Source organism: Pleurodeles waltl, chromosome 7, assembly GCF_031143425.1.
Source record: "Pleurodeles waltl isolate 20211129_DDA chromosome 7, aPleWal1.hap1.20221129, whole genome shotgun sequence".
Taxonomy (NCBI): domain Eukaryota; kingdom Metazoa; phylum Chordata; class Amphibia; order Caudata; family Salamandridae; genus Pleurodeles; species Pleurodeles waltl.
In genome coordinates this window covers 188628138-188645570 of record NC_090446.1, presented here as the reverse complement: position 1 = coordinate 188645570, position 17433 = coordinate 188628138, and the positions used below count along the sequence as shown (strand labels likewise).

General features: G+C 39.6%; 1 protein-coding gene across 3 annotated transcripts in view; it reads left to right on the top strand.

Moving 5' to 3' along the window:
- STK4 (serine/threonine kinase 4) overlaps window positions 1-17433 on the top strand; it is a 214606-nt gene that overhangs the window by 106759 nt on the left and 90414 nt on the right. For all 3 annotated transcript variants that reach the window (XM_069243539.1, XM_069243538.1, XM_069243540.1), the window contains exon 7: window positions 16039-16176. In XM_069243539.1, the coding sequence (XP_069099640.1) occupies window positions 16039-16176 (138 nt within the window). The remainder of the gene's footprint in view (window positions 1-16038; window positions 16177-17433) is intronic.

Below are 17433 nucleotides of genomic sequence, written 5' to 3'. Positions count from 1 at the left end.
AACAAATGCTTAACACTACTCCTTGGATAAGCCTACTGCTCGACCACACTACCACAAAATAGAGCATTAGTATTATCTATTTTTTACCACTATTTTACCTCTAAGGGGAACCCTTGGACTCTGTGCATGCTATTCCTTACTTTGAAATAGCACATACAGAGCCAACTTCCTACACTGAGTGATTCCGGGATCCTGGTGCTGGTCTAACCCAGGATCTTGTGGACTGTCGGATTCCTGCTTTGGTCTTTGGGATTTCGTTGGGTGGACTAGTGCCTTGTTGGCCTCCCTGGCCCTCTTTGTTTTTCCTCTTGTTCCGACCATCTTGGAAGACTTCACCGTGTCCTCCCCTCAGTTCCTTACTGGGTCTATAAAGAGTAACTTTTATTATTGTTGTTATTGTCTTATTATATCTTTTTTTGCTTGAACTCTTGCTGTATGGGACAGTACCAGCAGTTTCAATCTCAGTTTTTTTTTGCGGAAGTAGAATTGCTTTTACGGAGGTACACAATACGCGGCACACAGAACGCAGTACACAGATGGTGTCTATCCCTCCGGCACCATTAACATCTGCTCCTCTCTTCTCTTTATCAATCACCTGTTTCCTTTCTTCCCCCCTCGACGACCGCTTCGCTCCACGTCTCAAATGTCTGTAACTGTCTATAACTAATAGCAAGTTGGTGCAGTCGCTTACTTGCGTTGTTTGTGCATCCACTCACGTCCACCGGGGTCTGGCGTCCCCACCCTTCTCCACTTCTTCACTTCTCCTGCCTCTCGTCGCCTCAGGATGTGCCTCACATTGCCTTGCACCTCCCAAAGCTCAAGGACCGCATGAACCGAGCAACAACCGGACCACCAGCTACAACGAGGCTGGACCTGGAGCTGGGGCTAGGGCGAGGCGAGGGGCGGCCAAACACCAGCAGCCGGAGACCAAACCAGGACTGGAGCTAGAGCGGGGCAGGGAGCAGCAAAGTGCCTCAATCACAACAGCACAGTGCTGCACAGCAGGACCAGCACGGCAGGAACCGGCGCGGGAATCTGGGAACCGGGGACTGCCTCAGGCCGGCCACAGCAAGAGCCGGCAGCAGGAGCGGCCCACCCCGGCCAGCAGAACACCACAAAGCACACCTCCGCGACGGGATCCGAGACGCGAGCCACCCGGCACCGGTGTCAACAGGCGCCAGCAGAGCGTCAGTCAGCGTTACTGCTTGTTCAACGCTGGGAAAATAATTATTGGTTGTTACTCCGTTGACGAAACGCAAACTAATACAAATTGTGTCTTGTACGTCTTCTTCTCCGGGTGCATCTGTGAACCCATTGTTAGGCACATTCCGAATACGCTGTTACAGGATAGTGATTACAAAATATGGAAACATTTCTCGTTGCACCATTTCCTCGAGAGAAAGCACTTGAATTAGAAACATAACTACAGTCAAGTTTGCAAGTTCAATGAATGAAGTCTGTTAGGCAATGGAGATAAAGTCATAAGAACATAGTACACTAGAAACAATTAATACAGATAACATTGCACAATGACCTTGCATCTGCTCCAGCCCAGCAGAAGTTTTTCTATTTGAATATCTACCCTCCTCTTATTCTTTTCAGATCTTTTTCTTTTGATCATTTGTAATTTATACATTCCCAAAATTCAATTATACAAAACACAATAATTGAGATCCATTTTACTAATTTTAACACAGTATCCTCTCCTAGGTTGCCAAGAAAATTCTCCACTGAAAAAATTCCATAGCCAGCCTTTTCCCAAATAGTAGTTTCAGTAATTCGTTTAATTCAGTTTTATCTTTTGTTATATTGTTAATCAAACCTCTAACTAATTTTACTATGTATGTATGAACAACAGTGATGCGGACCAAGCAATTTACAAACTCCGCCCTCTTTTGCTAAAAGAATGTCTAACGCAATGCGGTTATGAAGTCATAGTTCTTGTCGCAGCCATTTCAGTAACTAAGAGGAGAATAGCTCCTGAATAATCCATTAATATGTTTTCCACTATTGTAGACAACTTTTGTATTTTCATTGAATTCAGAACAACTCCCACTGAAGGAATTATTGCTCCAAATATGTGTCCTATAATGTTAGAAACTGATTCTCACTTGTGTCTCGGATGTAATTCTGTAAATTTAGGAAATGTACTCAAGTCATCCAGTTGGTACATTTTTGGAAAGACTATTCCCAAATAACATGAGCCATATCATCCTCTAGGAAGATGGTAATAAGCATTTTCCCCACAGATGTAATAAAATCCAGTATCTGGAGGACCTTGACCATTCAGCATAAATGTTCATTTACTCAGAAACAGAAACAAAAACACATGCCTACATTCACTTGTTCCCACAAATATTCTATCTACATTAGACCGCGGCCTGTATTAACAAAGTGTACCACCATGAAGTGCATCTAAAGTTAGTTCCCCTTGTTTAGTAATGTCAGTGTATGCATGATCAGTTCCAGAACTTTGTAAAACTTATCCCTTATTTACCTTAGCCTTAATCTCTCTTCTCCTATCCTCTGTGTTATCTAGAAAGCTCTTTTCTACAGGTGAAAAAAAAACAGGTCAAATTATTTCTATGGGTCAATGCAGTCCCAAACCTTAATGTAGGTTCAAAGAAACCCTTTATTATCTCTCTGTTATGATCCCTAGCTACCTTATTGATATTCTTAATGATAGGGACGAACGAATACACAATGTCTACATTACAGTAGAAATATTAAATATACTCTTGGTTATAGAACTGTGTTAGTAAAAGGCTAACACTTATGCCATAAGTAAGCAGCAGACTATGATAAGCAATTCCCTCCTCAACAGAAGCTGGAATCTGTGTACAGACATAACAAACTTTTGCATCCACTACATCATTAGACTCACACAATAAGCGATAGGAGACATTAGAAGAAAGCTCTTTCTCTTCATGTAAGTATTTCCCACCTATTTTAAATCTATCTATTGCTGAAAGAGTAGGAATTGATTTTAAAGGAGTAATAGTTGTATGTACAGCTATGGTATGGTTGGCTCCATTCGAATCAAAGACAATCACACTCACAATCAATAACAAACCTACTACTGCACAAACAATTGCCAAACCAATACCTATAAATTTGCAATGACTATTAGTGTATTGATTGCTAAAGTTTCCCATGGTCTGTAAAGAATCAAAAGTAGAAGTAAAAACAAAATATGGCTATGTACAAAAATGAAAACAAAACAAAAAGACTTTTTTAAATCTTCAACTTTCAATCTTCTGTCTTCTATCCCTCCTTATTTTTTTTTTTTTTCTTCAAAAGTTCATTCACACTATCAAGACCCTTTTGCAAAGTTCGGCAAAAGTTGTCAAAATCAGTTTAGCAGCTTGTCACATTAGGTTATCAAAGTCTTTTCATTTACTATTTCAACAAAGACTTTTCACATTTGTTTTTCGGAATTCAGTTTTCCATCAACACATCTTCATCAGCCTTTGTCACGTGCCAGAATATAGACCTGGAATGTCTCTGTCAAAACAAAAATTCAAAAATTCTTCTTGCCATTTATTAGTAGTTGCATATGCCTATTTGAGACCAGAATATCTCTTATTGGCAACTCATATACTTTTTAATCTTTGACCACTACTTGCTTCTCCTTCACTGAGATCTTCTTCTCTGTTTGACTCGTTTTCTTCCTTAATTGGTGTCACCACCTTGATCTTTCCTCCAGCCAGTTGTCACCTTTTAGTGATTTTCTTGTTAATGCTGTTTTCAGAATTGAACTTTAATTCTTCTCTTTTGATGTTCCCGCAACTGGTTCAGGGGGAGTCAAACCTTCTTGGCTTGGATCTGTCTCCACTCCCTTTCGATTGGGGTCAGTCACTTGTTCAGTCTGGTTTATCTGACCATCTGCTTCTGAGGGCACCCTCCTCTGAGCAGGTTTTCTCTGGATCGGTACTCTCTTGTTTTCTTTGGACCAGTTCTTTTACTGTTTCATTTGAGGATGATTCACCCTCATCTTCCAGGATACCCTCCACTTTGTCTGAAACAGGTGTGGGTAATTCAACTGGAGCAATTCCAGGTATAGCCTTCAGTTCTTCTCTTTCTTGTCCTGGTGATCTCAACAGCTCTCCTTCTTGCTCTTTTGGATTATTTACTTTCTGAGTGTGACTTGCCTGAATCCAGTTCTGAAGTCCTGTACACCTCACAGCTGTAGTCGTTATTAATATCACCTGGAAGGGTCCCTTCCACTGTGGCTCTAAATATGATTTCCTCACATGCTTGCGGACCACAACCCAATCACCAGCCTTCAGGTTGTGTTCTTGGCCTTGAGGGTTGAAGTGTGGTAGCTTCCACCTGATGAGAGAAAGATCGCACCACATCAGCTAGACCCTTGCAGTAGTCTAACTCCATATCATCTGTAATGTTCACAAGAGCATTTGCAGGTGCAGCTGGCCATCTCATAGCTCTTCCCATGCGGATTGCATGGGGCGACTGTCCTGTTTTCTTGTCAGGAGTACTTCTCATTGACTTTAGAACCAACAGCAAAGCATCTGCCCATTTAAAATTTGTGTATGCACACATTTTTGCCAATCTCGATTTCAGTGTTCCCTTCATCTGCTCTACAAGTCCCGAAGCTTCTGGACGGTTACTACATGGAGTTTCTGCTCAATATTTAAGGCTGAACATAGCAACTTAATCACTTCATTGTTGAAGTGGCTTCCTCTATCTGATTCCAAAGAGACTGGAAAACCAAAACATGTACGTAACTCTCGGTAGTAACTTTGCTACTGTAAGGCTATCATTTCTCCTTGTACTGTAAGCCTCAATCCAATGACTAAAAATACACACAATCACCAACACGTATTTTAAACCAGCACACGCAGGCATCTCATTGAAATCCATCTGCATTCTGCTAAATGGTCCTCCCACCATGCCAATATGTCCCATATTGACCACCGTCCCTTTGCCAACATTCATCTATTGACAGACAATGCATCTATGACAAATTGCTTTGCCAGCCTGTCTGAACTTTGGATTGAACAAATGCTGCTTGAAACTGCGGATCATAGCATCTCTCCGTACGTGAGCTTGTCCATGATAGTATCTAGTTATTTGAGTCAGTAGACCATTTGGCATAACTACTTTCCCTTCTCCTGTTATCCAGACATCATTATCCCTCTAGATACATTTGAGCTGTGTCCAGTCTCTGCTTCCTCTTTAGGAACATTATCTTGTAGAGCCTTTAACTCTTCCAAAGTATCAATAGATTGCATGGTAAAACTTGCATAGACTTCATCATTTTCAGGCAACAATTCCCAGTTTTCTTTGAAGGATATGCCGTTCAAGGCGCAAAACGTTTCGACTTGATCCGCATATGTATTTCCCAATGACACGTAATCTTGTGATCTCTGATGTGCACTGCATTTCACCACAGCAACTTTCTCAGTCTTTTGAACGACTTGTAACAACTCATGAATTCTATCACCATTCCTTATTGGTGAACCAGAAGAAGTCAGGAAACCTCTCTGTGACCAAATTTGGCCAAAGTCATGCACAATGCCGAATCCATATTGACTGTCTGTGTAAACTGTCACTTTCATCTGATTTGAAATGTGGCAGACTCTAGTAAGAGATACTAATTCCGCCACTTGTGCAGAAAACACTCCTCGAAGCAATGATGCTTCCAGTATGCCAGTAATGGTGCACACTGCATATCCTCTCTAAATGTGCCCACATTATCTCTCAGGCAGGAACCATCAACAAAAATAATTTGATCATTCTGTTCCAGGCAGGTGTCTCTAATATCTGCTCTGGGTTTTGTGCATAACTTTGTAATTTCCAGGCGATCACGTTATGTATCATCTAATTTGTCAGAGCAAGTATTCTCAATTGGGGGTAAGGTTGCTGGGTTAAGCACTGTACATCTTCTAATCGTAACATTTGGAGACGCCAAGATTGGGGTCTCATATCTGGTCAGCCAAGAGCTGGTCAGATACTGTGTTTTGGACCAAGTAAGCAAAATCTCAGTAGAATGTGGTACCATAATAGTAAGAGGATAACCCATTACTATGCTTTCACTCTGAGCGAGGCTCTGCATAACTGATGCAATGGACCGCAAACAACCAGGTAAATCTGCTGTGACCAGATCCAAAGTAGCTGAAAAATATGCTACTGAGCGTTTTTCTCCACCAAGAGTCTGAGTCAAAACAGACAAAGAACATGCATCACGTCCATGACAAAACAATAGGAAAGATTTGGTGTAGTCAGGCATACCTAAAGCTGGAGCTTGACACAAACTCTTTCAGATCAGTGAATGCTTTCATACAAGCTGCATCCAGCACTATAGGATCAGATACATCTTTTAGTCAGCTTTTGTAGAGGTTTTGAAAGAGCTGAAAAGTGCGACATCCACTGGTGACAACAACCAACCATTCTTAGGAACATCCTCCCATATTTTTGTGTACTCTGTACTTCCATCTGTAAAATTGTAGCTACTCTCTCTGGAAATTTTCCTAGTTCCTTTCTCAATCAGATGACCCAAATATTTCACCTCTTTCTGACAATACTACAATTTAGCAGGGGACACTTTACATTGTTGAATTTCCTGGGAGACAATGGACAATCGTATTATATGTGCACCCTTCTTTTGTTTTGGACGCAATTAACAGGTCATCAATTTATTGCACTAATGTTGACTTGTAAGGCATCACTAATGACTCAAAATTATTTTTCAAGATCTGGTTGAAAATGGAGGGTGACTCCGAAAACCCTTGTGGAATTCTACACCAACAGTAGACCTTGTTAAAAAATGTAAAACAAAATAGATGTCTCCTGTCCTCATGAAGAGGCACAGAAAATAATGCTTGATGTAGGTCTAACACAGTAAACCATTCAGTATCTCGTGGGATCTGGGACATAATCACAGTTAGATTTGGCACAACTGGGCAGCACTCAATCACTATGTAATTTATGTTTCTCAGATCCTGCACTAGACGAATTTCACCACATGGTTTTCATAAACCAATTTTTGGTGAATTCCATGGGCTACCCAACACTTGTCTCAAAATTCATTTTTCCACAAACAGCTCTATAAATGGTTTCACATCCTCGATTGCTTCAATTGTCATTGGATATTGTGGTATCTGTGGGAAAACTACATTTGGCTTTACTGCGACTGTGACTGGTTCTACTCGTTTAATCAACCCAATGTCCTTTACTGAAAGATTCCAAACTTTAGACTTAATAGTCTTCTGCAAATCTACAGGAATCTCTTTCACTTCAAAAACTGGAAAGAAACTAATCAAAGGAGCTTCATCATTCACTGGCTCATCAAAACTGATCAAAGGAAATTCTTCAGACACCGACTCATTGCTGACAGTAAGTGTTGGGTCTTCTTCATCATCACTGTTTGTCTGAATTTCGATCCCCTGTTCTGAACAGGTAATTAAACATCTTTTTTTGCATAATAAATCTCTTCCCAGTAGTGACACTGGACTTGAATCACAAACCACAAACTTGTGCAAATATATATATTATAATTACCTATTTTAACCAAAACTGGTTCTGTAATTGGGTTTGTCAAATATTGATTTGAACCTCCCACAATCTGAACTGTCTTCCCTGACAATGGTAGATCTGGAACCTCTGCATGTCTCACTGTTAAGTGTGTAGCTCCAGTATCAACCAGAAAAGAAACTTTGTGACCATTCACTTTTCCCTTAACGTAAGGACCTTTCTGATCCACTTCTAATGAAGCAGCCATCATACATTCTTACTCATCTGAACTATCTGACAACCATGCATTGTTTATTCCATTCTCACTATGTCAAGGAAAGTGGTGAACTGCATTATTACTCTTATTTAGTCTCTGACCCGTGACCACCTGAGAAGGCATCACCTGTCGCTGATCCATAGAACTCTGGGTACTTGCAAATGTCTAGGCATTTGAATTTGTGGCTGCATCCACTGTAATTGGGGTACTTGTACTTGTTTTACCTGCAGTTGTAAATTTTGCACATGCTGCATGGGTTGTAAGGGTTGGAAACTCTGCATCGGATTTACATTGACATATTCTGAAAAGCATTGACACCATTCACCTATTGAATAACACCTTCTTGATTTAACATTGGACACTGCCGTTTCCAATGCCCGATTCCTCTGCAAATGTGGCAAGGTAACATTCTTTTTCCTTTTGGCTCTCCTTGCATCATCACAGAATTCAAATCAGGACTGCGATTAGCACTTCCCATACCGCCAGGCCTTCTACCTTTGCCTTGATTCTGAAATGTGCCTTCATTCTGAAACATGCCATTACCCTGCTGCTGCTGAAAACTGCCCTGAATTCCTGTTTATGCATCCTTAATCTGCATTACCATTGCCTTTTCCTTCAACTTTTTCTGTTTCAATTCAGTCTCATCACTACAGTATTTTGCATACTGTAACACCTCATCAATCTGCTTTGTTTGCCAACAAATCGAATGACTGTTAATAATCTGGCTAATTTCTGGTCTCAATCCTTCCACATATCTGAACACAAAATGAATCATGTCTTTCAATTGTTTCTGTACCACTGTAATGTTTAAATGCTATTAACAACCTCTCATAGTATGCATGAATTGATTTTCACCTCCTAAGCTGTCCTATCTGTGTGGCAAATCAATGTTTTTCAGCGAAATTCTTGTTTTCAGAAACTCAATGACCTTATAGTAATATTTCATTACTTCAGGAGATGGTGCACCTGTTGCTGGATTTCTTGGTGGGTCATTTGTTGGTCAATCTACACTCCCCTTACACTCGATCCACAAGTCTGCTGGAACAACTATCTCTAAAAGAGTGTTCAAATCCTGCCACAGGCATTTTCCAAGTTCCACAAACCTGTCTGTGCGCTCGTATCATTCCACTGGTTTCTCCCTCAACCTGGGGTAATCATTTGTAAATGACAAAATGTCACCCCCGCTCCTAGGAACATGTACAAAATTCCCTTGTGGAATCACTCTCATTGGTAAAACTTTTTAATTTATGTTACAGCTACAGGGGAAGTATCTGAACCTTTTCTTGGCCTTTTTCTTTTCTTGGCCCATCTGCCTTCCCATTTTTATAAAACTCTCCAAAGTTGTACTCTCTCACGTAGCTCTCTAAGATGTGTTTTCATCCCTGTAGAGCTCATGTGTTCAATATTTTCAGCTTCAAAATTTAATCTAGAACTTATTTTCATGCTTTTCGTTTTCATAAGATCTATTTCTTATTTATCTGCAAATTCTTGTTCTTGCTGATGCACTTCAGCTTCTCCCTCTGTAATTAATGGACAGAAATGTTTCAACTCTGCTTCGGTATAAAGCTCAAGTCGGTTTACTTCCATTTTTCCCCTGAAGAAGGTCACCTGCTTCCATCAACAGCCTTCTCTTGTTTATAAACTCCTTTTCTTTAGACTTGCTCTTTTGGACACTTAAAAGCACTTAATTTTTCCAACCACCTTGTTACTTGCTGTGCAGTCAGACCCTGTAATGAAATATTACCAGTTTGCACACTCTGTAACTTTTGCTACACTGGGCTCATACGTTGAAGAGTCAATATTTGTAAGTCTGGGCCATTACATGATCCAGCCATCTCTGAATTTCTAATAGGAGTTAAATCTAATAATGACTTTGCTCCGTTTAGAGTTTGGGCCTGATTCTAACTTTGGAGGACGGTGTTAAACCGTCCCAAAAGTGGCGGATATACCACCTACCGTATTACGAGTTCCATAGGATATAATGGACTCGTAATACGGTAGGTGGTATATCCGCCACTTTTGGGACGGTTTAACACCGTCCTCCAAAGTTAGAATCAGGCCCTTTGTCTTATAGGCGACATTAACCTAGTGCTTTCATTCTGGTTATGAACTCGTTGGTTATCTGCACTCTTTTTGCCTTGAACATATAAAGACATAATTGGACCAAATGTCATTGGTACCGATATTGCATCTGGTCTTAACCTGGTCTCTACATTCTGAGATTGCATTGCTCCTGTATTGTGCATTTACGGCAGTAACATTGGAGTTGGCTCTATCTGAACCAACATTGGCTTCTGAAAAGTCTGTCCTGAGGATACTACTAGATTACTAGTTGTATTTACAATTGGTACATCTGGGTAAATCCTAGGAACATTAAGTTGTGGCAGCTGTCTATTGTCTGTTGACTGACTGAAACTGCTTTGCATGGGTATTTGCACTGAGGGACTAGTCTGTACTCAGCTCTGGTTTACGTTTGCATTAACCTGTACGGAACTCTGTCATGTTCTGGTTACTCTGTATTGGACTCTGTGTAACTGCAACTGGTATTGGTGCAGTAGGGTTTGTACAACTTGTACTCGAACCTTCTTGAGCCACATATGGTGGTGGAAGATTACGTAAAATCTGTGTAATAAACTCCTCATCGTCTGATTCTTCATCATTAATCAAAGACCTTTCAGGTTGTTTTGATGTCTGCTCTTCAACTGTTGAAGAAGAACTCTTTTTAGATTTCTTTGAAACTTTCTTTAAATCTTTCTCACTGTCTTCATTCAGTGCAGGAAACAACCTAACACCTTGTAAGGTATTTTATCTCCACTGTCTCTGCTCACTGTCCCACTTAGCTTCTCCTAGTGACTTCTCTGATCTTCCCATTTTCCTCTCAAATTTCAATGCTTGTTGTCTAGCTAATGCCTCGAACTGGGCTGGTCTTGTTGGAGGTCCTAGACCATATATCACCTGTATCAAATTCTCCAAAACTCTCAAATTGAATGTACCATTTTAAGGAAACACTAAACGCCCTTCCTTCTCTGTGATTTTAATCCAATGTTTTAACCAAAAACTTGCTCCGGTGCCTTTCTCCTCAATTATAATATATGCCAGAGTACCTTCTGGTAGACAAATTTCTCCTCGTCTAGCCAGAATATACTCATCTGCTCTAAGCGCACTTTTTAAAGCTTTGAATAACTTCATTTTCACAAATTTATTAGAAAAAAATAATCGATAATCAGGAGGTGACTGTAATCTCAAAATCCTCTTTGTCTCCCTGCTCAACCAATTGTGCTTCATGGATGTCCACCAATCCGTGTCCGACCCATCTCACTAACCAGCCTATCTAAGCGCAAACAATGACATCACACTTACACACAGCGGCTGACAAAGTCTTGCGGCTTGTCCTCCTTAACTCAAAAACACTCAAAACGAATTCAAAATGAATTGTGAGCACTTCATCAAAACCAATAATAAAACAAATGTGTCTGTTTACTACAGGAAGGGTGATGCAATCGGTTCAGGAACCTTACGGATTGTCACTGACTGCTTTTGCTCTTGCAGCTATTCTTCTTTCTCAGTTCCCCAAATTCTCAAGCAAAATTCGATCCCCAAATTTTACTCTCAATTGATAAACGGATACTGTCCTGGTGCACGTAATACTCTCCAAATCTCAGTCGAAAAGAACCTTTTTTAACTCTCAAACTCGACTTACCAATCATGCCCGATTAGTCTACTAAACAGACAAATTACAACAAAAACCAAGTGTCTCAATACACTTTTTTTAACGTCCGTATACCAACAACCACGTGGACAATTTTCTCTGAGCACCAAGCGCCACATACATGTGAAGTTCGCTGACTTCCCTACTCACACACTTCAGAGTATGCCAACTCTTTCTTTAACCATATTTGAAGTATGCCAACTCCCCTTAATTCTCACAAACAACTGAGTCAACTGCAAATTAGCTAAAGCTGTACAAGCGCATAATGTACTTCATTCAGTCTAACAACATAATGCCGTGAACATTCCCTCTCAACATAGGCAGACTCCATAGACCGGGGAAAGTCACTTTGGGCATTTAAGGATACATCTTATCCATGTTAGCCAAAAATTTCAAAAATAATAATCAAACCAATCAAATCAATTTACACAACTTATGAAGTAACCTATGATGTCATTTAAAGAGATATTAACCATCAAATTCTGCTACCAAAACTGTTCAAGCAGAAATCTCGGCTATATTTTAGGCATAGCAGATTAGATAGCAGCTTTCATATTTCGATGAACCGAACCAAATCTACTTACAAAGAAAATGCCATAGAAGAAATGTTATAGACATCAAACAATTCAGTTTGCATCATTAAAACACACCATGATCGAGTTGACCATCAATAACCACACCAGCTTATTAAGAAGTTAAAATGTTTATTTCCCTATATTAACAATGCTAAAGTCACAAAAATAATTCTCAAACAAAAATGATACATATAAAGAAACAATAAAGGTTGAATAAATCGACAAATGTACCTAAGCTTAATCAGTGCAATTAGACTCAGTGCCTCAATGGATAATACAGAGAACCATAGCAATAGATTCTGAGCAAGAGAGAGATTGAATACATTGAATTTACAAAGAAAGAAGTCAATAACTATTCATGAGTATAAGAGTAATACCTCACTAACCACTAATTAGCATCAACATGTTGGACTTCATGTAAACGATTTAGTAATACAAATTTAGAAAATAACTAGCTAAGGCGCTATCAAAAATAGCAGCAATATTAAAACATTGGCAGTTGCTACCTGAAAAACAAAAGACAAATAACAATACACAGCACATACATTTACCCAGTCTCAAAGATAATCAGCAACAACGTATACATCTTCAGGGGCACAGCAACATCTGCATCAGAAACAGGAACAAGGTAAAGGGAGATGGTTTAGAGTTTGGGCTCTGAGTTTACTAAACCATCAAAGCCTTAGTTCATAGTGAACAGACATAGTAAATTCAGAAAATAATAAAACACCAGAATGTAAGTAGACTGTCTGGCAAAGCGTGAAATGTCAAAGTGACAGATCATATTAAGTAAAGTCTCTGGAACCCAGGATACAAGAGAATCCCAAAAAGAATGAACAAATTGCCTCAAGCCAGTGGTGACTAAACATTAAATTAAACTTGCTAAACTCTTGTGATTGGCTAAAACATAAGGTGAGAAAAATATGTCCAGTGAGAAAATCAACAGATATCAAAATTATTTAAAATGTTAGCTCTGCGATTAATAATTGGTCGTTACTCCATTGACAAAACTCAAACTAATACAAATTGTGTCTTGTACATCCTCTTCTCCGCTGCATATGTGAACCCATTGTTTTGGCACCTTCCGAGTACACTGTTACAGGATAGTGATTGCAAAAGATGTAAACATCTCTTGTCGCACCATTTCCTCGAGGGAAAACACATGAGTTAGAAACCTAACTACAGACAAGTATGCAAGTTCAATGAATGAAGTCTGTTAGGCAATGGAGATGAAGTCTTAAGAAAAGAGTACACTAGAAACATTTAATACAGATAACATTGCACGGGGACCTTGCATCTGCTTCAGCAGAGGCCACAAAATACTCATTTTATTTTAGCTTTTATTTTAGCAGAGAAACATGCTCTTAAAGAGACAGAATATTTTTCAACTCAGTGTTAACTTAGCATTAGAAAACATGTGCAGGCCTTTGCACTTGATGGTGGCCACTAAGTAGATTACAATTTTCGTAAATATAAATTTATAGTCAAATTATTTCACACATTAGTACATAAGTATGATTACGTAAAGACAAAAAATTTATGACAAAATCTCAGCTCTCACAACCTATGCATCAAACCATGCCATCTTATATCTCTGACTTTGTCAACTTATCTGGTGGCCAAAGATGGCTCAGGAGCAAGAACACTCTACTTCTGAAAAGGTTGAGCTAGATTCAGCACTCACATAGTATCAAGTCTTACCCAGAGGTTGCACATCCTTCTTGAACTTGCTTCTAATGAACCAAAACCTTGCTTCTTTCCTCCCGGTGACATCTGAAGACCCACCTCTTCAGGCTTTACCTAATGCAGGAGCACTGACTGCTCCCTCCTTCCACATACTCTGTCCTCTGTTTTCAGCTACCAGCAACTCTTGTTTCCCATGTCATGTTGAATGTTTAAATTATCATTGTATTTGTTTTTCTAGTACATCCACATACTGCGGTTATTCCACGGTTCTATTAAAAACTGTTAAATAAACATCGACTCACAGATATGTCCCTGCCAGGTGCTGAGATGCATCTGCCTTCACCCACTGCTTTTGGCTCAAGCTCTTTGAAGTGGTAACTGTTTATCAAGTCACTTACAAAATGTGACGAGACAGTCAGTACAAACACAAATGTCTGTTACATTTGGAAGCGTTGAAGCGAAGCATAGGCAACTGTGCAAAATTATTTGAATTTTGCTTCACCAATGGTTGTTGCCACCCAATTACCTGTATGCTCCAAATTTAATTCCGATTTCATTTTCCAGTCAACAGTTAAGTGTCATTTCAGTTTACATACCAGTGAACAGGTCTTTTGAGCTGGGGCTGCCAAGAAAATAGAGTGTAAAACCATGCATTACTGTTAAAAAGAAATAGTCATAAATCTATTCTTAACTACCACTTCCCATTTCTGTTGTCTTGGCAGCTCCAGTAGGAACCTGCACACCGCTATCTTAGAGGCGTGAGAGTTATAATAATTGAGCAAGTAAAGACACCTAACCTGTAGACTGAAGGCATGTGTCTGAGCTGTCCTACTCTGTATGCTGCAGCCACATCAGAAGCGTGAGAAAAGGATTAAGTTAAGCAGGTACAGAAATTAACATTCAGGCGAACTAGATGGTTGTAGGATGGGTCTGGGTTTAACTGGAAGGAAGAGATCTGAGGTTACATCTGATTTTGTGTTGTCGCAATCTGCCTGGGGATTTGGGAGTTAGTATTCGACCAGAGTTGAGCTCTGAGACTGGAAGAAGTCGCACATTTATAAAAGCAAAATCGGGTGTTCTGTTGGTGGAGGTCAAGAGACCACTGAAATGGATAATGGAATATAACTAAGCAGCCTATAATACCATAAAGGCATTTGTGTATAAAGTTTGAAATTATTCTCCACATAGTTGAAAGATTCATGCTAAAGGTCCTTCTGAAGTTCATCATATTAAATACATTTTCTGCTTTAGAAATGAAATGTTTACCTAGGTTTAGGAAAAAACAATTATTGAGAATACAGTTTATTATTCATTTGTTTTCTAGACCTGTCAAGCTGAAAGATTCCGGTCTCTTCTGATTTTCTCATTATTGATAAATTAACCAGGAACCACTAACAGTTGCTGTTCAACCGGAGTGGTCTCAACCATTTCAGATTTCTGCAAGCCACTGGGTTTATCTTGAGCAACTAAGATCTTTTTTCTAATTGCTCTCTGAATCGTACTCCCCACAATTTCATCTATGCTGTGCAGTACTTCATTCAGCCGTGCATAACACGTACAATGGATGTGCTCTGCGAAATCTCCAATCAGAGGAACAGCTGTCCGCAACAATTGAGATTTTATTACTGATGGGTATGGTGTTGTATCAACATAGATTTAACTTCAGAAATACGTGAAATGGCTTTTGCACGAAAAAGTGTGGGGTTTACGCAAGAGAAAAGTTGCCCATCCCTGTTCCCCATTGTTGTAGAATAGTTTTCTGTAAGTGAAGAAACAGACACCGGCTCACATGACGAAAACCTGCAAGCCTTTCAAAGGGAGAAGGATATGTGTTAGATGGAAAAGGTGCAGGCAAAGAATTAGATGCTGTTAAGTATTGGGGGGGCTGTTTTATCCACGGACAACTGGAAAAGGAAGGGATATTTAAAGGTACTGCCTGATTACTTCCTACAGCGATATGGTACCCTAGCAATTCAAAGTTTTGGATGTGCTCCGCCATTCCGAATTGGCGCTTATTCCCACCCCAGGCTCACAGCAACTGGCATCTTACAGTGGTTTCTTTGTCAGATGTTAATTGGAAGGTCTTCCATAGAAATCCATTATTTCTAACAAGTTACGTCTTGACCCACGCTAGAATTCAAGGGTAATGAATTTAGGTTCGTTCTTTTGACCTTTTTGGTAATTTCTAAATGCGTTTCTCTTAAATGTGTGTGTTAGTTTGAATATTTCCATGAAAAGTTTATTATTGTGGTGGTGAATTTTATAAGTAACAACATGTCAAGTTTGATAATTAGTTTCCATTTTTGTAACAACATTAGGCAATTTTTATGATACCTACAAATCCACCTCCAACATTTCGGAAACCAGAGCTTTGGTCACCTGATTTCCAAGATTTTGTGAAGCAGTGCCTGGTGAAAAACCCTGAACAAAGAGCAACGGCTACTCAACTTTTACAGGTATTGCAGTGTTGGTAGTAAACCTCAAGGAAATAAGGCTCCATATTAATGCCCAAGATCCCTGCTATCTTTTATTCGTCAAGTGTTATGTATAGACCTGGGACTTTCAGATTATGATAGTCTTTAAAAATTATATATTTATTTTCTTTCTTACCTGAAAATCACTTATTACTGTGATGGTTTAATATGTGTTAAATCTGAAAATTGCTCTGCAGAGGGGAAAATCACTTGGGGCCAAAACAGTAGAGAATAACCAGAAGAAATGAACCATAGAAGTTGTATACGTGACTGGTAAATGTATATATTATTGAGACTAAACTTTAATAAATGTCCCACAATATGGCCATCCGTATCAATACTATGAGTGAGATAGTTTTGGCCAATTCTCCAAGTGCTACGGTGCTCGTGATAATTGGGCAGTCACTGTAGCAAGTGTTTTGCATTTCCTCTTGAATCTCAGGCACTAGCTGAAACTGAAAGTTCACTCAATTATAGTTTGCCTGTGATCCTCTCGTGAGCTTTGATTCACTCGAACTCTAATATGAGCAATCAAGGACTAAAACAGAGGTTGGTGTAAGATGTTCAGATACATTCAGTAGGTAAATGACAGCCAATAAATGAACTTTTCAGTATGTGTAATGTTTTTATGTTTAAGAATCGGACTTTCAGTCACTTAATGTGTAGTTTTCTAGTAGAATCTGATGGTGTCACAACTTAAAACCTTTCTAGTCAGTGGCGAGATACTGGTGTCTCTCTGTAGCTCAGTTGTCCTCTTTCCAAACCCTGGAGTTGGGTAAAAAGACAGTTTTTTCTCCAAGACTGTTGATTAGATGCCATCTGCCTTCACTTGAGTCAGAGCCTAAACATCGGGACGCTACGTAAAAGTAGGTCAACCTAGGTTGAGCTCCCATCTCCTGTAGAGTAGAGTTCACTGCTGTGGAGCAAAAGTGTCCGAGGACTCATGACATCCATCTCCTGAGGAGAAAGACCCATAGATCTGGTATGAAAAAACGAAATCTAGAGAGTATGGCACAAGATCACTTCACTAGAGCCTTTCAGTAGTATGGATTGTAAGAGCTAGATTTAGAAAACCTGTATGCCGTGGTCTCAAAATTCAGTGGGCTTAAAAACTTGTTGATGATAAAGGAGATCATGTTAGACACAAAGTGACAGCCATTTTGGATGTTTAGAAAATAGTCTTCCAAGACGGTTGGCTGCTGCAATTGACTTTTCCAATACTGGTGCAGATATGCAAGC